Below are 21,442 nucleotides of genomic sequence, written 5' to 3' on the forward strand. Positions count from 1 at the left end.
GAGATTGGTTTAAAAAAAACAAGGGCCAGGATTATTTTGCTTAAATCTTTCCAGTTCCTAAAGATTCTGAATGAGGAAAATACAACTGATGCAACAAAAACACAACTGCACCCAAGACTGACAAAAAGAGTGGAAGACGACAATGTGCACATGAAGTGGGGAAGCAATTGGTGATGAGAGAAAAATCAACACTTGCGACCTTGAAAAAAAAGGCAATTACCCACACATTTATTTTGGACATTTAACTCAAGCATCTAACTTCTGATCCACAGCATTTATTACACCGTATCAATTTTCAGAACATGTTTCTTGATTTGTTCAATGTTTAGCAAACAGGCAATGAGATACTTATAATTTGATTTTTTTACAACCCTTTTATTGGCATTTCTCAGTGGACCCTGTAGATTTTCATCTTATGTGTCAATTTACAATACATTTGCCCATAATGAGATAAAAATTTTACATAATTTACAAGACATCCATTTAAACAAGCTCTTCCTAAACAAGCTTTCAATACTCTAAAATGTACTACCTACAAGTGTACAGAATTGCAATACGTACAAAGCACTATATTAGGCCTGAATTACAATACTGTTTCCCTGTCCCATACCCGAGGATGAAGACTTCACAGTTAACAATTGTTCAGTTTGAACAAATGTTCAATTTTATATTATCCTTAAAATACCACAAAAGGAGCAGATGGACCCTTATCAAGTCATATTCAAGGATGTGGCCAAACAGGACAAAAATACACTGAACCATGTTGGTTTATTCTATGCCAAGCAATGAAAGACAATGGTTTTTGGCACACTACATAAAAATTGCAGACGATTCTGGAAGGGGTCAATAGATTCATGTGTCGATGCTTTTCTTTAAAACCAGATCTCCACTTTACATGTTTATGTAGCTGTATGAGGAAAGTTTGAACATTCAAAGCAAATTTTAAACAGGAGGCTGCAAATTTATGAAAAAAAAGGATAATTTCTTTAATGTCCCACTCACTCTCCAAATTTTTCTCATTTAACATTCTTTGAAGTGTTGTTTATGGTCCAATAGTAATTTTAAAGAAACCACTCATCCCTTCAAGTGACTACGCATCTTAAATAACTAGTTCTATGGTAGTTTTATTACTTAAGTCAGCTTTGATATTAAAATGTGCATCACGCCATAACAGCAATCATACTTTTGTTTAAATGTACAGGAAAAAATGTGCAGACAAAAATGCTTAACACCGCAGTACAAAACATAATGAGATTCAAGCTTTCGGAAAGGACATCCAAAGTTTGCGCCCATGTAGTACAAAATCTCTGTCACTGAACAGTTTGGTGCAATCTGAAATCACTATGAATAGCTCAGTGCAATAGTTAGTTACACCAGCATTGTTCATGAATACAGAAATAGTACTAATCTGCATGAGCAAATTCCCAGTTTAATGAGCATTGGTGGGAGTAGAGTGACAAGATGCAAGGTCAGATTCACAGACATACAGATATGTTGGGCATGGGTGCCAAACGCAAATGTTTCTTCGCGGGAAAGGAAAAACAATTAGGGTGAGTTAACAAACTAATGGCAAGTTCAAGAACTGCCAAAGTTCTGGAGGCAGGTCCTCTGCCTACCCTTGGTTAGGAACTGCTGTGGCATGGAAGAACTAAATGGTAGGGAAAGCAAGTAAAAATACAAAGATTACTAGCAGGATATCAGGCTTCCAAAGATCACCAAAAATTAAAAATGAACAGTTATGCTGCAGTTAATTAAAAAATAAAGTCTATTCAATAGTTCCAAAGATCAAACCCAAATATTTTGATGTTTTTCTTAAAACAGACCAAAAAAGAGTAAGTGCATTTTTTACATCAAACAAGGCCTGGCATGCACAAATGTATGTATGTATGTACAAGTACCTTTCTCATTCATTTGAAATACATTCCCACCAATCCAGCACACAGATAATTCTCCCACAGGGGCAAGTGAGAATATTCAACAACAAGTTTCCATCAGGGTTGAAAGCTGGAGAATAATCCAAAGATGTAGCGAAGCAATGTTCAGGCCATTCAAATGGATAGCACTGAAGTTTTAAGACAACCACCTCAATCTGAAGGTGGAACTTAAATCCTGTTTAAAATTCCACGATTGGTTACTCACCAACAATTCGCCATCCTGCTTGCTCCGCTCTGTGCGTGTTGCTTTGTTTTCAAGTTTACATGAACTTTTTAAAAATTAAAGTGAGGTGATATTTCTCCTTCATACAATTGGTTACTCAAGAGGGGTGCAGTTCTCACCATCGTAAGAGGTTCCAGATGAGAGAGTGCACACACAAAAGTACTCGAGATCCATAACAGTTTGCATGTCCAACTGAAGAACACTCCCATTAGAATCTTGGTTACTGAATGGCTTTGTGAGGGAGGAATCCTTCACTGCAACTTTATAAAAACAAATGGGAAGAAACCTCAAGATCAAAATGAACGGAGACAATGGAAATAATGTGCAGACATTAACAGACCTGGTAAGATCCATCACCCGCTCTACTCAGTACACAAAATGAATTGTGCATTATGAGTCCTTGCATATTTAATGCATTTGATATATATTGTTCATTGTGCCAGTAAACGGAATTTCTCCAGATTCAAAGAGGTGCACGCTGGAAGAAGCAGGCAAGAAGATTGCATTGGTGAGCAACAAATCAAAATTTACCACTTCAGAAAGTGATTCATCTTTAATATCTTGATTTAAAAGTCTATATTGGCATCAGAAGTACCTAAATTCAAGCCATAACCAAAAATCATTGCTGAACCTTAGCTTCAAAATTTCCTTAGCTTACATTGTTTATATAACCTCATTTTAATAGCTAAGCCTCCTTTTCTTAGGAATCTTCTAATCTCATGTGCAAATGACAGTGGAGTTTTAACTGACTCCATGGTTCATACAGTACTCAAGTACATTGTGTTTGCACAGTATAAGTTGCAAATTAGAGACAATCTGCACAATAAAGCTGTATTTTCCATATTTCATGTACTTATTTTAATTAGGGTCGACTCCATCTGCAAACTTAGTGTCACCAAAACATAAACAGTAGAACTGCACTTTAAAATGTACCATGCACCTTCAAAAGAAAACTACTGAAAGTATAATTTCCAAATTAAAATGAGAAAATAGATTTTCTAAAATGGTCAACTTTCTATAATCACTTAAATGTCTTTGAATTGTTTCAATACAGTGGAATAAAAGGTAAACCAGAACTTTTTCAATTACCCATCAGTGTTGAATTAAAGTAATGCATTTTAACTAATAAAGAAACAGTTCAGTTTCAAAACAGTGGCAAAGCTCAAAATATTGGGCCATTAACTTTTGAAAAAACAGTATGCTGCTCAATTAAGAGCGGCACTTAGTATTCCAGTATTCTAAGCAAGATGAACAGACTTGTTTTACTCTTTAAGTGTATTTTAGTCATCAATATTGATAGACAAGTTTCACTCAGATTAATAAAATGGTCAAAGTCAAAAACTCATTTGGGCATGTAACAAACTGTGGAACCTAATTGAATGTCTTTGCGTTGACTGCACACCACAAATAAATCAAAAGAGCCATGTAACACAATTTCAGGATTCAAAGCACAGGTGAGTGAAAACTGATTGAAAGTCAACTGCATTAGATGGCAGTGTAACATCAGAACACCTATAAATTAAAGTTTATTAAACAATTTTAAAATGCATTTGAGATTAGCACAGGGCATAACATACAGGTTGTTTTCATTGAAGACCCAAGTATGAAATCCAGATCAAGGATATGTAATAAAAAACAAAACATCCCAATGACTATAGTCTCTTCCAGCTGTACGTTTTTACCTGAATAATGCATCATTAGACCAACATGGGAGTCATTTACAGTAAGAATCAGGTTTTGATTATTTAAATGATGATTCCACATATTTTAAGCTTGTGTCTAGTTAATAAAAAGGCTCATCTTAAACCTGCATGGAACACTGACCTGAGAACTTAGTTTTTGAAACATTTCATTATCCTCTGCTTTACAACTCATTCATATGTATAGAGGGAATGATCAACAGAAAAGGCAACCTATGTGAAAGTTTTTGGGAAACTACTGGTAAAATTATGCTAAGCGTACAAGCATCAATATTCATCTCACACAAACAGAAATTTTCATTTCTTTTCCTTCCCCACCCCCTCCCCCCCGCCCCCCCCCAATAGCAATAATGGTTGCCAAGTCAACATAAACATCCCACTTTTCATACAAATGAATTATGAGCTGGGTTGCAGGATCAAAACAGGTATAAAATATTTGCCTTTAGTACTTTTTTTAAAGCACAGACCATTTTAAACTCAAATAAGTGAATGACCACAAACACCAATGAATAGACAGAGATGTTTGAAGTTAATTGTCCATGAATTTCCTCGGATATTAAAAAGATAGAAGGTCTGTACTGTTTTCGTTATATTAAGCATGGTCTGCCCCAGTTGAAAAAAAAATGGAAGAATTTCAGTTTCTTTTAATCAACAGCACAAAACCTAATTTTAATAATAATACTGCAGTTGTAAAGGAAACATGAAATACCATCCAGGGCACAGCATATTGCAAATATCCTAGGCCAAGATGCAAAATCCAGTATCAGAATGGTGACAAGGTGCCTCTTGAATTATACCCGACCTAAATATGTTTAGCAATATGCTAATATCAGATGGTGGTTGGGTGGGGAAACTTTATTCTTGTCAAAAAAAGAAAAAAAAAACAAACAGTAAATACCACAGATCTCATTTGTAGAATTTCACCATTCTAAATGCCATTTTCATTGTGGAGCAGGACCGAATTTCGTGCATAGGCATGGTATGATCCAGTCTTCATAGAAAAGTAAGACTTTATGACATGTAATCTGCCATAGAACGAGACAGCTGAAATATTAGCTAAAGTAAGATTCTGTGATGGTCTAACTGCCTGTTTACATAATTTAAAAAGTACTAAGATCAAATCGAGGTTTCCATTTCAAACACAGATTTCCGGTGTCCGAGAATGCTGTTCAGCTCCTAACTGAAGGCAGCAATGTGCTTGATGTCGAAAAGCACTATAAAATTATCCTTTCAGAAAAGTCCTCCAAACAGGATTCCAAAGAATATACAGACGGAACTCACACTCAGTGTTGATGAAATTACATAAAGAGGTCCTGACTAAGACAGAAGCCCAAACCACCATTAAATGAATACGATATGATTGAAGAAAAGTCCTTTTTGGTGTTAACAACCCTCTGGATAGAATAAAAGGATTGATCTTCACTTCAATCCATTGATCTGCATTTTATTAACTAATTGTGAAATGACTGTGCATTATTTGCTGTATTTTTCATTCTGTACACATCATGTACATTTTGCGACAAGGCTTCCCAATGCTACACTGTTGTACTTTTTGTCCCAGTGATTTGTGGTCGTGCAAATTCCACAAAGTCATCAATAAGCACCGGCCATGCTCCTGAAACACATCAGAAAATTGCATGTGTTAAAAATAAAGCGCTTTCACTTCATTTAAGATTAGTCAATACAGCAAACTGTTACCAGGCACAAACTGTCAGCTTGTATTTTGTGAATCATGTCCACCAAGGAGATGAGTACAAAACCAGAAAATTTAACTATTACCACCACTCCGAAAACGCTCCCAGATCAGGTATTACAAATGTTATATGCACCTCAACTTTCGCTTCAAACGAGCAGTCCGCCACTCTCGCACTCTTAAACTTTAAACTCTTGCACAAATGTAACATTTCTGTAGCTTCTTGAAGTGACTGCTAATTTTTTAACAAATTCAGCACAGTTAGTCTGTTTGGCTCACCCCAAGACTAAATTCAAGTTAGCCAAATACACATTCCAGACTCCAAGGTTTAATGGTGCAATCAACCTATCAAGTCAAGCTGGATTCAACCTCAGGCCAGAGGTAATGACCAGCATCCCACCCAGAATCTAACTCATTTTTAACATCCATAGTAATTGATGTGATTTTAGCAGCTTTTACTAACAAATTAAACTACTGAACAACAAATTGATTTGTTGTGACCTCCATTTCTCTGACATATTTACTAGCCTATTTGTCCCATTTAAACTAACTCACTTTGATAATTATCATAGACTGTTTGATAAACTGCAAATTTAGCTTGTAGGTAGCTCGCAATACCAAGTTACAAAGTGAAAATCTTAGTGACTGATTCCAAAGTATCTAAAACAGTTTAGCAATTGGAGAATAATACTCATGTAAGCTAAAGCAGCTTCAGAATAAGCTTTTGATGGTTATTTTAGATAGCATACCTTCTTCATCATAATTGGACATGTCATCAGCAATCATACAGCTGAAGTCTAACAGAAGGTTCCAGGTGTCTTTAGGTATTGATCTTTTATGATGTTCCTAAAGGCAAATATGCAACAGTTCTTAGACATCAACACCATAAATTGTGGCTCAATAGCACTGAGAAACAGTGAAGTAAGCTTTACTTCTGCAATTTATCTCATTTTAGCAACCTACTGCAATCCAGTTAATGCTAAAGACTTCAAAGTTATAAACAAAAACAAGGATTTGTTGTATTTACCATAAATCCTCTAAGAACTTTACTGAAAAAGTCAAAATGCATTAAGCAAATATAGTACCGTAGGCAGATCTTGCCATGACATTGATGAGTGACACTACAAAATATCATAAACGCCACTTTTTGGCAGCAAAACAGAAATGGGTTCAAGTATCAAAGATCACATTTACTTCTGAATCTATTTACTCTCAACCAATGTTCACTATATACACTTGAACTACAGCAAAATACTAAAATATTTTTGGAACTACAGTAACATTGACTAGGAATGAACTTTATTTCCTTATTTGTCAACCAGCAATTCAAGTTAACCTGCATTTTGATATTTATGCTTTAAAAACGCCTCAGTGACATTGCTGGAATGTCAGTCTCAAGCAGGAAATCAGAACTCTAATCTTAATCTTCACCTTTGCTGACGTTTTCCTGACTTTTGTGTAAAGTGGGTTTTACGATATTCTCTGTTGGCCTCGATTGGCCTCTATTTACCAACACTGATGAAGCGACAAATAACTAATATTGGGTCCCACTGTGGTCAGCATACTTATGGGAAGACAGTCCACCAATCAATTAGACCAGAGTTGATCTGCAAGCTAACTCCACAAACTCACAATTGCTCTTATCCCTCAATACCACTAGTTAATAAAAATCTACGAATCTCGGATTTAAAATTAATGATCTGTTATCAGTTGCCATTTGCAATTGGATGTTCCAAACTTCTACCTTCTGAGTGTTTAGAAATGTTTCCTAATTTCAGTCCTGAAAGGTCTCAATCTAATTTTTAAGGTTGTACCCCCTAGTTCTAGACTCCCCAATAGCAAAAATAGTTTCTATTTATTTTGTTCCTTTTAATATTTTGAAAGCTTTGATTAAACCATACCAAAACTTTCTAAATTTCAGTGAATACAACCCCAGTTTGTTTAACCTCTCCTGCAATTTAACCCTCAGAGTCAAGGCATCATTCCAGTAAATCTGCCTCCTAGGCAAATATATCCTTTCAAAGGTGCGGTGCCCAGGATTGTTCTCAGGTCAGCTGCGATCTAACCAAGGCTTTGTGTAGCTGTGGTGTCACTTCTATCATCTTGTACTCTGATCCACTTGATATAACGAGCAGCACTATTAGCCTTTTTGATTATTTTATGTATCTGTCCATGACATTTCAATGATCTAAGTACCTGGACCCTCAAGTCTCTTTGGACTTTCATGTTTCTCGCTTTGCCCCATTTAGAAAGTTCCCAGTTCCATCCTTTTTACGTCCAAAATGGGCAACCTCATATTTACCAACACTGAAATCCACTGCCATAGTTTTGCGCATTCACTTCATCTATCCAATATCTCTTTGTAATGTTGTGCTTACAATGCCAACTGTTCTAAGTCCCCGACGTATGGGAAAATAGGAGTAAATCCTGCTAATTTCTTTAGCGTGATTTCCAGAATGAATCTCCGACACTCTGTGCATCACAGAGTGCCCTAGCGTGATTCACGCTAAAAATCTGGGGGTGGCGCCTAATCCCACCCAAGAGGCAGGCAGCATAGTGCTGAGTGGGCTATTGCACATGCGCCGATCTGTCAGCGCTGAAATCGGGCACATACGCAGTGGCCCTGCATTGCCGGCCTCTAAATCTCTGACCAGCACAATTGTTGGCCAGCTCCACAATCCCCCATCGTTGGCCTTCCGACCCCCCCTCACTCAGCCAGCCCTGATCTCTCCCCTCCCCCTCTATCGGCAAGCCCCAAACCCACCCCAATGGCCAGCTCCAATCGCCATCCTCCCTCTGCCAGCGATCCCAGCGCAGAGTGACAGCAGGTCCACCCTACCCCCACCGATTGCCCCCACTTGGCCCTGCCCCCTCTGGCCACACCCCTTTGGTACTGTCCAGGAGACATTTCTTGAGGGACTTTATCAAATGACCTCTGGAAAGTCCATATAAAGAACATAACATCCAAAGCACCACTCTTCAAAATATCTACTGCATCAGGTTTTAAGATATGACCTATCTTCTACAAATTCATGGTCTCTCTCTCTCTCTCTGATCAGCTGAAAAAAATCAAGGTCTTCAGTCGCCCTATCCTTAATTATAAACTTTAATCATTCCCTGACGTTAGAGCTAATTGGCCAATAATTCCCTCGTTTCCCATCTCTCCTTTCTTAAATACTGGAGAAACTTTCAATTTTCCAATCTAAAGAACGGCTCCTGCATCAAAACAACTTTGTAGTTGAGGCATTTGCAATGTTTTCAACCTATTTTCTGGGATGGAAATCCTTCGGTCCTGGGGAGTTATTATTCTTTGGTACCTATATTTTCATCGCTGTTATTTTGCCAATGTTAATTTTGGTGAATCCTGCCCGTTTCAATATCAGTTTCCTGTGGATGACTTGCATTTCCTGTTGCAAACTTTTTTTCATATTCTATTTTTGTAACTCTGACTGTTGTGTTGCATTTTGCTGTTCTTTGTACTTTTCCCAATTGCTAGGCTGCATGGTTTTCGCACTTTGCATGCTTTTAGTTTCTATAAGTTTAAGTATTGGTGTCACAAGTAGATTTACATTAACACTGCAAAGTTACTGCACCCAGAGGAAATCCATGCAGACATGGGGAGAATATGAGCCAAGCCCGGAATCGAACCTGGGTCCCTGGCGCTGTGAGGCAGCAGTGCTAACCACTGTACCACCGTGCTTTCCCATCTTTGATGATATATTTTACCTCATTAGTCATCTATTAATTATTTCCCTTGGCAAGTGGAGTGCTTACCCTTTAGGGGCATAATCTGGTTCTGTATCACATTGTACTATTTTTTGAATGCACCTCATTGCATTACAACTTTTAGATTTTGTAAATGGTATACTTGTAGTGTCTAAAGCACAATTTCTCACTATTATTGAGCCCTCTTCTCTTTCGTTTGTTTTCAAACTATTATTGCCACCAGACCCACTCCCACAATGTACAAGTTAAAAGTCCTGGTGACCACTCTGCTTATCTTTTTTAAAAATCTATTAGTGTCACAAGTAGGCTTACATTAACACTGCAATGAAGTTACTGTGAAAATCCCCTAGTCGCCACACTCCAACGCCTGTTCGGGTACACTGAGGGAGAATTTAGCATGGCCAATGCACCTAACCAGCACGTCTTTCGGACTGTGGGAGGAAACCGGAGCACTCGGAGGAAACCCATGCAGACACGGGAAGCACGCGCAGGCTCCACACAGACAGTGACCCAAGCTAGAACAAGCTAGAAAGACGGAGGATGAGGGGAGACTTAATAGAGGTGTATAAAATTATGAAAGGCATAGATAGGGTGAACGGTGGGAAGCTTTTCCCCGGGTCGGTGGTGACGTTCACGAGGGGTCATAGGTTCAAGGTGAAGGGGGGGAGGTTTAACACAGATATCAGAAGGACATATTTCACACAGAGGGTCGTGGGGGCCTGGAATGTGTTGCCGGGCAAGGTGGTGGAGGCGGACACACTGGGAATGTTTAAGACTTATCTAGACAGCTATATGAACAGAGTGGGAATGGAGGGATACAAAAGAGTGGTCTAGTTTGGACCAGGGAGCGGCGCGGGCTAATTGTTCCTTGTTTCTCGTGGAAGTGGAAATGACTAGGGTTGAGAAGCATTTTCCGATCAGGGCCATTGTGATCTCCTGGACTCGTTTCGATCGCCTCAGGGGGTCGGAGAGGAATTTCCCAGATTTTTTTTTCTCCCCATATTGGCCCTGGGGTTTTTCACTCTGGGTTTTCGCCTCTCCCTGGAGATCACATGGTCTGGAATGGGGGGGTGGGGGTGAGTTAATAGGTTGTAATGAACAAAGCATCGTAGATGTGGGGGACAGCTCGGTGGATAGGATATTGGTATGTAGATAGGCTGGAAAATTGGGCGGGGATCCTGGATTCAGGATTCAATCCTGGACCGGGGAGCGGCGCGGGCTTGGAGGGCCGAAGGGCCTGTTCCTGTGCTGTTTTGTTCTTTGAACCTGGGTCCCTGGCGCTGTGAGGCAGCAGTGCTAACCAGTTTATCCTTTGTGTCGCAACTCTGGTCCAAGCCCGGTTCAGTTATAATCCTTCCTGATGCAGTACTGGTGCCAATGTCCCAAGAAATTGAACCCTTCTTTCCCACACCGATGCTTCTGCAAAAAATCGGCCTCATTCCAAACTTGCATCTTTTGACAAGTTGTGACTGAAGTCTGAAGCAAATTGTCGAGATACCTCTCACCCTCTCTTATGTGTCAGATTGCTCCAACTCACTCTCGGCTCACCATGACTCTGAGCCAGAGAGATTTAAGACAGCAGACATCTCCTGCCAACTTGTTCACTTAAGACAGTTATACTGTCCACAACTCCCACATACTGCAGTCGAGACTTAGAACCTGTTCTGTCAAATCTTCGTCCAGATTAGAGATATCTGTGTTTTTTTTTAAAATACACACCAACTTGCACTAATCACCAAAGCACTGAACAAGTTGCTTTAAATACTTGCTGACTTAAGTTAACATGAATCACCACAAGTACTGAAGATATAAATCACCTCCTACTCCCGCTCTGCATTGAATCCCAATCTCATCATCAAATTGAGGAATTTACACTCTACATACTTGCACTATTTTACAACCAGAACAGCAGAGTAACTAAAATTATGGATGTGCAAAAAGCTAGAGTTGGAGGAGCACAGATATCTCTAATGGTTGTAAGGCTGGAGCAAGTTAGACATAGGTAGGGATGAGACCAAGCAGCGATTGACAACAAAGGTAATCGTTTTAAAATCAAATTATTGCTTAAGCAGGGACAAATTTAGATCAATGGGTGTAAGATTTATGAGCTAACAGGAGGTGGAGGTTAGAATATGGGCAGCAGAGTTTGGATGAGTTTAATTTTATTAAGAGTAGAATGATGGTCGAGTGGCTAGCAGTTCTTGGAATAGTTAATCCAGAAGTAACAACAGCATTGATAAGTGTTTCAACAGTGGTAAAGTTGCGTGATGTTACAAGATGGCAAAAATTAGCCTTAGTGGTGGCACAAATGTAATGACATAGTTGGAAAATATTCTTGTGGTCAAATGCAAGACCAAGGTTGCAAACAATCTGGCTCAACCTAATAAATATGCCTGGGAGAGGGATAGAGTTGGTGGTGAGGGAATGAAGCTTGTGTTGATTTTCTGTTATGAAAATCTTCAGTTAGATAGATTGGAGAAGCTAAAATTGTTCTCCATATCGTATGGAAGGTGGAGGGGAAATCTAATAGAAGTATTCAAAATTAAGAGAGATCAGATAAAGCCAATAGGAAGAAATTACCATCATTGACAAGTAGGTTAGTAACCAGTGGTCACAGATTTAAATTCATTGGTAAAAGTATCAGGAAGGAAATGAGGACAAATTATTTCATTTTGAGGATTATAATCTTGAAATTGAACTGGAAGCAGATTCCAGAGAAACTGTTGAAAGGCAATTACACATGTATTTTACCTGAATTAATTTGTACTGTTATGGGAAAAATACAAAAATGTGCAGCTCTTTAAAAGATTACATAGGCTGTCTTCTTGGACTCATGCAGTCCTTAAGGTGTGGGGACATCCATAGTGCTGTTAGGGAGGGAGTTCCAGGATTTTGACCCAGTGACAGCGAAGGACCAGCGATATATTTCCAAATCAGGATGATCAGTGACTTGGAGAGGAATCTCCCAAGGTGGTATTCCCAGGTATCTGCTGCTCTTATTCTTCTAGACGGTAATGGTCATGGGTTTGGAAGGTGCTGCCTAAGGAACCTTGGTGAGTTTCTGCAGTATGTCTTGTAGATGGTATGCACTGTTTGACGGTGGTGGAGAAATTTATTGTTTATGGAAGAGGCAACAATCAAGCAGGCTGCTTTGTCCTGGATGGTGTCGAGCTTCTTCCATGTTGTTGGAGCTGCACTTATCCAGGCAAGTGGAGAGTATTCCATTACATTCCCGACTTGTGTCTTGTAGATGGTGGGCAGGCTTTGGAGAATCAGATGAGTTACTTAACGCAAGTTTCCTAGCCTTTGACCTGCTCTGGTAGCCATAGTATTTACACGTCTAGTTCAGTTTCTGGTCAATGTAACTCTAAGGATGTTAATAGTGGGGGATTCAGCAATGGTAATGCCATTGAATGTCAAGAGGCGGTGGTTAGATCCTCTCTTGTAGAGATAGTCATTGCCTGGCACTTGTGTGGTGCGAATGGTGTTTGCCACTTGTCAACCCAAGCCTTGGATGTTTTGGCCACTTTCTTTGAGGAGAACATCAAGGTTATGGAGATGTGTAGAAAAGATTCAGCAGAGTAATCTCAAGGATGTGGGTTTGGTTACACGGGTGATGAACCTGTGGAATTCTCTATCACAGGAGGCTGTGGAGGCCAAATCACAATATATTTAAGAAGTAAATATGTACATTTCTAGAACCTAAAGGTGTTAAGATATTTGGGTGTTGAGATAGAGGATCAGCCATGAAGATATTGAATGGTAGAGCAATCTCGATGGGCTGAATGGCTTACTCCTGTTCCTTTTCTGTTTCCATGATGTCTGCATTGCATAGATCTTTAGGGACTGTCCGAATAGAAATCACTAATTTTCAAAGCACAAAATAGATTAGTTAGAAATGTTCATACTTGTACTCACCAATAAAAACTTATTCCATAGATCTAAGAATTTGAATCGCCCAGCAAGTACTAAATTCCAGTATGCAATTGCCATTTCTAAATCTGCAAAATAAAATATGAAGTACATCTTCAGGAAAAACATCTATATCAAGAGTAAAGTGCAGCACTACAGATGTTGTCACTAAATATTTTTTCAATGTTAACTTTATATACACTTTCCTCCATTTTGGCATGGCTGCTGTAACTATTTAAGTATAGGAAAAGTGATTTAAAAAACTAATTAAAACAGTAATTTAAAACACTTTCAGAACCAGATCAGGACAAAATGTCTAGAGATTAAGCTCATGACAGATACACCTGTAGGAGGTTTAGGAAAGTACTTAAACATTTTAAGTCTCAATAGTTAGATGTATTACTGTTCTCATTAAATATTTGATATAATCTAGGTATTTACAGTTGAACTGTACGTTAGTTAATAGCCTCATTAAACCCAATGTCATAGATGCTGCTTTACTTACAAAGGATAAAGAACAGAATTCAGTATGATCTACTACTTTGAATACACCATGCCCATCCAAAGCAAACAAGCGTGGGTGAGGACAAATTAGCCAAGTATCAGTTTGTCAATCATCTTAAAATTAAATGGAAATAGCCAGACATAAAGAATGGCTTTTTAAAAAATGTTCTTGTGCAGTAGCAAAACATACTTAATATTAGTAGAGGTATTTTGGATCCATTGTACGTTTTTAAGTTTCACTTGTATGCAACTTCTCCCCAACACGCAAATGTTGCTTCATTTATAAGCATCAACAATTACCAAGTAACGAAATCAGACACCTGATTTTGCTTTTCTGCTTATGTAGATTTTTTGGTTACTGGGAGGGATATCAATACAAATTTTTTCTATCTTTTGCACCATTTTGCACCGAATAACATTCTCAGGTTAGGTACAACATAGGCTAGCTGCAGAACAGAGCTCACACTATAACTACTGTGCCTATAGTCTAACCGGAATAGGGCACTTCGACTATCATCCTCATGTGCCCCAAGCACCAAATGCAGGTTGCTTTACTGCAGCACGGAGATGCCAGGAACAGCATTTTGTAGATCCGGGTTAAGTCTCCAGTTTTTTCTATATTTTTGAAATTTGCCACTTAAACTCTTTGCTGTGATTTTGCCAAGTGCCATCAACTGAGTTTGGATGCAAAACCTAGATCATGCCACCAGATCTTAGAAACAACTGCACAAGTTAATGGAAATGTTTTAGTTTGTAACAGTGTAACAGCTGTATTGAAACAGTCAACATTTACAAACTGGGAGCCATGTGTTGGATAGAATGCTTTGAAGGTAGAGTGATTCTTTTTACTTCCAGGTTTCTTGAATCTGCAAATAAATTTGTACAAATTGAAGGGGCCAAGGTCTCCATGCATCTTTATTGAACCAACACAGTGAAGATTTATTTGCTGCTGCTCTAAGGAAGGGTTGGCTCAGTTGGCTGAATGGCTGGTTCATGATCAAGACAATGCCAACAATGCACAAGTTCAATTCCCGCACCGGCTGAGGTTACTCATGAAGGCACCTCAGCCTTATCCCTCACCTGAGGTATGGTGATCCTCAGGTTAAATCACTACCAGTCAGCTCTCCCCCTCAAAGGAGAGAGAAGCCTATGGTCATCTGGGACTTTACCTTTTAATCAAAGGACTACTTTGACTGCATCATGTAGCTGAGATGAAAATTATTAGAGAACAATCATGAATGTGGTTTGTTACAGGCCACTAGAAGATGGGCTTATAGTAGAAACAAACTGCCTAATACATTCGTAATTCTGTTCGTTGTCACCTTAACAAAAGTTAATTTTACAGGCAGATTAATTTCCTGTTAGGTAGAGTGTGCTAGAGTGTAGAAACACAAATTCAGAGGTTCATAAACATTAGGACAGATTTCTAATGGCCTTGGCCTGGTGAGCCTTCCATGAGTCAGGTAAGCAAAGATATACTCCACATTCTGCTACACTGTCAGGAGAAAACTTGGGGGCACCTCATTCTTCTCTATTCTGGGTGATCTCATAAAACAAAACCTATTTTGAATCTAGAATTTTAAACCAAACCAACAAAACCAACCAAAAACTTAACACAAGGCATGGTAAGTGGCATTATCAAAGCCCACTGCTTCAGGGATCCAAATTACCACATTTTGTGCTCTATTACATTTTTAATGTTTTTAAATATAGTCAAGCACCGAAGGTGTTTTTTTTCCTAAATCCGTGCTCTCTGGAATAAGTTGGAGTGGAGTAATTTCAGACTACACTGACTGTTAATTTGTTCGTTCATATTTAACTGGTAGTTAATTTGATCTTTTGTGGCTAGTCAAACTTCCAAAGACAACGTTTAAAGTATGAATCCTTATTTGATAGCCATAAGATCAGCCAGAAAGCCTGGAGGTAAAAATATTTATTTGGCTAAAAGGATCAAGAACTTCTTCAACTAATCATCTGTACGCATGTAATGAAAGATCACAACACAAGATCCCTTCCATCAGCTGTAGAATTAGCACCTGCAGTGGAAAAATCAAACCATCAAGTCTGTATCAGCTTATGTTTAGCAATCCACATATATTTATTTGAATCGGTGCTGACACAGAATTTCCACATAAAACTTTGGCATGCTGTTTGTCTTTTCAGATGAAGGATCTTCAGAGTATTTCAACATTTAAACTGTTTTTGCTCTCTCTGATTAACTTTGCAGTTTATTATGCAAAGATCACAAAGGATTAAAATTAAACAAATTAATTTAATTATTACATGGCATTGTAAAGCCATGAATGGTAATCAATATTTGTTTTAAACATTCTGCTAAAATTAATCTATGTTTATACCTTTGAAAAATTAGTCCTGCCCCTCTTGCATTCTGTTGCATGTGAAGGTCCTGTAGGTCTGCCTCCACACTTCTCCCTATTCCTCGTTATGGCAGCCTAGGTCTTGTTCCCAAGCCTCCTTTAGATTTTCTGTGTTGTCTGCAGACATGGAGATAAATATGGCGCAGATATATTTGGAGATTTTCCAGAGTGTGGGCAAATAGATTAGATGGGTCAATTTGCGCTGGAGTTGATCATCACTTGGTCTCAGAAAAAGTGAAATAGCTAGGTAAGATACTGGAAGGTCTTGTCTAAGCTCTCTTACTCTAAAAGGTAAGGGCCTTTTGCCAGTTAAATGAATCTGTTTGGTGACTACTTCTGAGCGTTCACTAATGTGCCAACGTGAATAGAGAACTTGCAATAGCATGTTTAATGAAGCATCTCTTTCTGGACTAATGGTACGATAAGGTATTCACAGACCACTGATAGTCCAACTTGGGAATCTAGGAAGGGCAAGTTGTTTCTGTGGGTTCAGAGGGACATTTTTCATTTCCATCCTAACCACCAATTTTGTTGGAAGGCCAAATCCTAAATGTGTGTCTAACAGCGGCACCAGAATGCTGACTGTTTTGCTCCACTTGGTGAGTTAAGGCAATTTCTTACCTGCCCAAACTGCTGTAACAGACTTAGAGAGAGAGAGAGAGAGAGAAACTATCAGATGTGGCCCGGCTTTGTTCATTTTTATTATTTGTCCTTTAAGAACTCAGTGTACTGACAATACTTTCTGTATTATTTAAAGAATGTCTTCCTGCGTAGCAATGGCAAGGGCAAAAGTGAGCATTTTGTTGATAAAATTCATGTTTCCATTGATCTACATTCCTCAAAATATGACCTCAATTTCATCAACATAACCAAAGATAGAAAATAACAAACCATTAGTATTGTTTTGTAGAAATGTTAGCCTGAATGTAAAAGTACTAGACTAGGGCAAAAATAGTTAAGCTAAAAAATGTTTAAAATGTAAACATGACTGACGACGTAAATTTACCAGCCCTTACTTCTACCTAGACAACCAGTGCACCAACTCCAATTTATGTGGCTGATGCATAAAACAATGCGTAGCTAGATTACAGTAATCTGCCACATGACTTTTTTCCAATCCTGTTATTAAACAGCCCCTTCCAAAACAGTTAAGAACAAATGATGACTCAAGCCTCAGGTCTGGGACTCATTAGGCGTTCTGTATTCAATTGTAAATTTCCTCTTTGCATTCAGTGAAAAATATATTCCCCAGCAGTTTCATTACTCCAAAGCAGCTACAATAAATAAAGTCCATCAGAATGCTGTTCCTTCTTAGTTTACTTATGTACTGATTTTTTTTTGAATGTCAACAGATCTTTTATGCTGCACTTACCTAAGCCCTTCTGGCCTGGGTTCTTTGCGAAGTTGAACGTGAACTGGTAAAAATCCTTAAACTTTGCTTGATCTTTTAATTCTAGTTCCAACTTTGGCAGTAGGATTTTCAGTTTTTCTATGCTGTCACACCTTAAGGAATAAGAAAAATGTTTTTATTTTAAAATCAATATATCACACATTTCTATGCTCTCATCCATAATTCTCGTGAAACTATTAAGATTCCTTTGCCTTCCCTCCATCTTTCCAATCACAAAGCTGTAGCATCTTCATTAGGCCTTCAGATCAGATGGGGGCAGCACGGTGGCACAGTGGTTAGCACTGGTGCCTCACAGAGCCAGGGGCCCAGGTTCGATTCCCAGCTTGGGTCACTGTCTGTGTGCAGTTTGCACGTTCTCCCTGTGTCTGCATGGGTTTCCTCCGGGTGCTCTGGTTTCCTCCCACAATCTGAAAGACATGCTGGTTAGGTGCATTGACCCGAACAGGCGCCGGAGTGTGGCAACTAGGGGAATTTCACAGTAACTTCATTGCAGTGTTAATGTAAGCCTTACTTGTGACTAATAAATAAACTTTAAAAGAAAAGATCTGATTTAAAACATATGTTGCTGCACAATGAAAGCCCAACAAATTAAGCAAAGGCAGCCATTGAGGTGAAGTGTCAAATGTAGAACATTTTGAAATATTTGCATGCTCACTTCTAAAAGATGATTCAGAATTCTGCAATTCTCAGAAAATGTCAGTATGTTTACATGAAAGATACAAGTAATTGAAATTCACTAAAATTTGGACAGACTACATTTGGAAGCCCACAGACTTTAGAATGTTACCATAAGACTACTTCTAATCTCTCTACATGTTTTTGCACTTTCCAACTGCAACTGAGGTTAAGAGTCTGTGCAAGATCAGTTCCTTCGGCCTACGGAGAGGGAAACAGATAGCTCAGAACAGAGGGGAAAGAGCGCAAGGAAGAACCAAAAGAGGAAAAGAAATTTCCATCCCTTAAAACTTTCACTCTGTTCCATGGAAATACATTTGGAGTTTTGTCTAGGAAAAGGGCGAGAGAGAGAGAGAGAGAGCGCAGAGAGCGAGGCAGAGGGCACTAGGAGAGAGAGAGCAGAGAGCAAGGTAAAAGGCATGGGAGAGGGAGAGAGCAGGGCCGAGGGAGATGGGGCCGAAGCCGAGAGAGATGGGACTGGGAATGCAACCTAGGCAAAGAAAATAAAACAGAAAATGCTGGATAACTTTGATGTGGCAGCATATAGAGAGAGCAGTAGCTAATGGGGAGTTCATGTAAAATGGTGAGTCCAGAGATGTGCGGGTTAGGTTGATTCGGCGTGCTAAAATTGCCCCTTAGTGTCCTGAGATGCGTAGATTAGAGGGATTAGCGGGTAAATATGTAGGGATATGGGAGTACGGCCTGGGTGGGATTGTGGTCGGTGCAAACTCGATGGGCCAAATGACCTCTTTCTGCCCTGTAGGGTTTCTATGATTCCATGTGATCCTTCGACAGAACTAAAAAGGGATAGAAATGTGATGAATTGTATACTGAGAGATGGGGAGGGACAGAATGGAAAGTCAGTGATAGTTCTGAGCTAAGTAGAGACTGACGTCATGGACATGAGAAAAAGGGCCGTTGGTGGTGCCATTCGGCCTCAAGAGTGTTAATAGTGGCAAAAATAGGATAGCAGAATGTGTTAATAGGAAAACAGAAGTCAGTGCTCAGTGGCAGCAAAACTGAACAACAAGGGACATTGGACATGTGGAGGAGGGTGGGATGAGCTTGGTGGTGGTGGGGATCCAAATGGAAGGGAAAGTTTATAGCCTAAGTCTAGAAGCTGTGACATGCCTCATCGGAAGATGAGGTGTCATTTTGCCATTTTGCATTGGGCATCACTGGAACACTAAAGCAGGCCTGCGACCGACATGTGGGCACGAGATCAAGATGCTGAGTTGAAATGGCAAATGACTAGAAGGTTGGGGTCATGCTTGCGGACTGAACAAAGGTGTTCCACAAAGTGGTACCCTAGTAAGCAATAGTCTTTCCGATGTAGAGGAGACTCCGTGGGGAGCAATGAATACAGTAGACCAAATTGGAGGAAGTGCAAGAGAAATCCTGCTTAACCTGAAAGGTGTGTTTGGGCCCTTGGACAGTGCGGAGGGATGGAGCAAAGGGGCAAGTGTTGCACCTTCTGTGATTGCATGGGAAGGTGCAGTGGGAAGGAGATGAAGTTTAAAGTTTATTTATTAGTGTCACAAGTAGGCTTACATTGACACTGTAATGAAGTTACTGTGAAAATCCCATAGTCGCCATACTCCAGTGCTTGTTCGGGTACATAGAGGGAATTTAGCATGGCCAATGTACCTAACCAGCACGTCTCTCAGACTGTGGGAAGAAACTGGCACACCCGGAAGAAACCCACGCAGACATGGGGAGAGCGTGCAGGCTCCACACAGACTGTGACCCAAGCCTGGAATCAAACCCAAGTCCCTGGGCTGAGAGACAGCAATGCTAACCACTAAGGCACCATGCCACTCACAAGGGTTGAGGGTGATGGAGGAGTGAACCAGTGTGTAGCAAGCAGTCGCTGCAGAATGCAGACGGGGTGGGGTGAAGGAAAGATATGTTTAATTGTGGCATCATGGTGGACAGTGGAAATGGTGGAGGATGATCCTTTGAATGTAGAGGTTGGTGGGGTGAAAAGTGAGAAGAAGAGGGACCCCGCAATGGTTCAGGGAGGAAGGAAAAGGGATGAGTGAAGAGGTGCGGGAGATGGGTTGGACACGGTTGAGTGCCCTGGCAACCACAGCAGGGGGGGGAACCCTTGATTGAGGAAAAAGGCAAACATGTCTAAAGCTCTGTTTTCAAAGATAGCATCATCGAAACAGATGCGGAGACTGAGAAACTAGGAGAAGGGGATGGTGTCCTTCAGGGAGCAGAGTGTGAGGAGCTGCAGCCAAAGAAGCTGTAAGAGTCAGTAGGTTTGTAATGAATATTGGTAGTCAGTCTATCACAGAATCATAGAAACCCTACAGTGCAGAAAGAGGCCATTTGGCCCATCGTGTCTGCACCGACCACAATCCCACCCAGGCCCTACCCCCATATCCCTACATATTTACCTGCTAATCCCTCTAACCTACGGATCTCAGGACACTAAGGGGCAATGTTGGCATGGCCAATCAACCTAACCCGCACATCTTTGGACTGTCGTCAGAAATGGAGAAAGGAAAGGAAGGGAGGTGTCGGAGATAGACCATGTGAAGGTGAGAGACGGGTGGAAATTAGAAGTAAAATCAATCAACCAGCCTCCACATTCAAAGGATTATCCTCTGCCATTTCCACCAACTTCAGCATGATGCCACCACTAAACAAATCTTCCTCTCACCCCCTCACCCACTTTTAATTTGTCTGTCACAGTAAGTCTTAAAACTTGAAATCCTGTCATGTGATCTTTTCAGTCAGTCATTAGAAGTTCAATTTTTTTTAAGTTATCAGTTTTTACAAGGATCGTAACAATTTATACACTTTCATTAAGAAAGCAACCACACCAGCAATTTTCAATATATATATATACAAATTTCAACGTTTTTTGTCACACATCATGCTATGGACTCTAAATTCCTCTTCCTCCATATGAATCTTCATTTGCTGAAGCTTGACACATGAAAAAGATCTCAGACCAGCGTTTTGAAAAGATTTTTTGTTGGACAATGGACATGTTCTTGATTTTGTACAATCATTAAATTCAATGTCAACAGTTTATACAGTAAACCACTCCAGGATAAGATGCAATGAAAGTATAGCCATACAAGTGAGGCAAACGTGATTGCCCAAATATCCTACAACCAATAGCATTCTCCCCTTCCTCTTCCCACCAACCTCGAGCACTGGTGTATTAATCTGAACATTCACTTGAACTCCCATCCCCTCACCATGCAGGTGCACTCCATACCTCAGTAGGACACTCTTACTGATTAACCACTGTCAAAACATAAATTGCTCC

The 21,442-nt window shown here is 39.7% G+C and overlaps 1 protein-coding gene across 2 annotated transcripts in view; it reads right to left on the reverse strand.

Moving 5' to 3' along the window:
• Positions 1 to 3,599: 3,599 nt before the first annotated feature.
• dcun1d1 (DCN1, defective in cullin neddylation 1, domain containing 1 (S. cerevisiae)) overlaps positions 3,600 to 21,442 on the reverse strand; it is a 51,383-nt gene continuing 33,540 nt past the window's right edge. For both annotated transcript variants that reach the window (XM_078207029.1, XM_078207021.1), the window contains 4 exons: positions 17,443 to 17,573; positions 13,195 to 13,277; positions 6,300 to 6,396; positions 3,600 to 5,472 (listed from right to left, as the gene is read on the reverse strand). In XM_078207029.1, coding sequence (XP_078063155.1) covers positions 5,393 to 5,472; positions 6,300 to 6,396; positions 13,195 to 13,277; positions 17,443 to 17,573 — 391 coding nt within the window. In that variant the 3' untranslated portion in view covers positions 3,600 to 5,392. The remainder of the gene's footprint in view (positions 5,473 to 6,299; positions 6,397 to 13,194; positions 13,278 to 17,442; positions 17,574 to 21,442) is intronic.

This window comes from Mustelus asterias, chromosome 3 (genome assembly GCF_964213995.1).
Source record: "Mustelus asterias chromosome 3, sMusAst1.hap1.1, whole genome shotgun sequence".
Classification (NCBI taxonomy): Eukaryota; Metazoa; Chordata; class Chondrichthyes; order Carcharhiniformes; family Triakidae; genus Mustelus; species Mustelus asterias.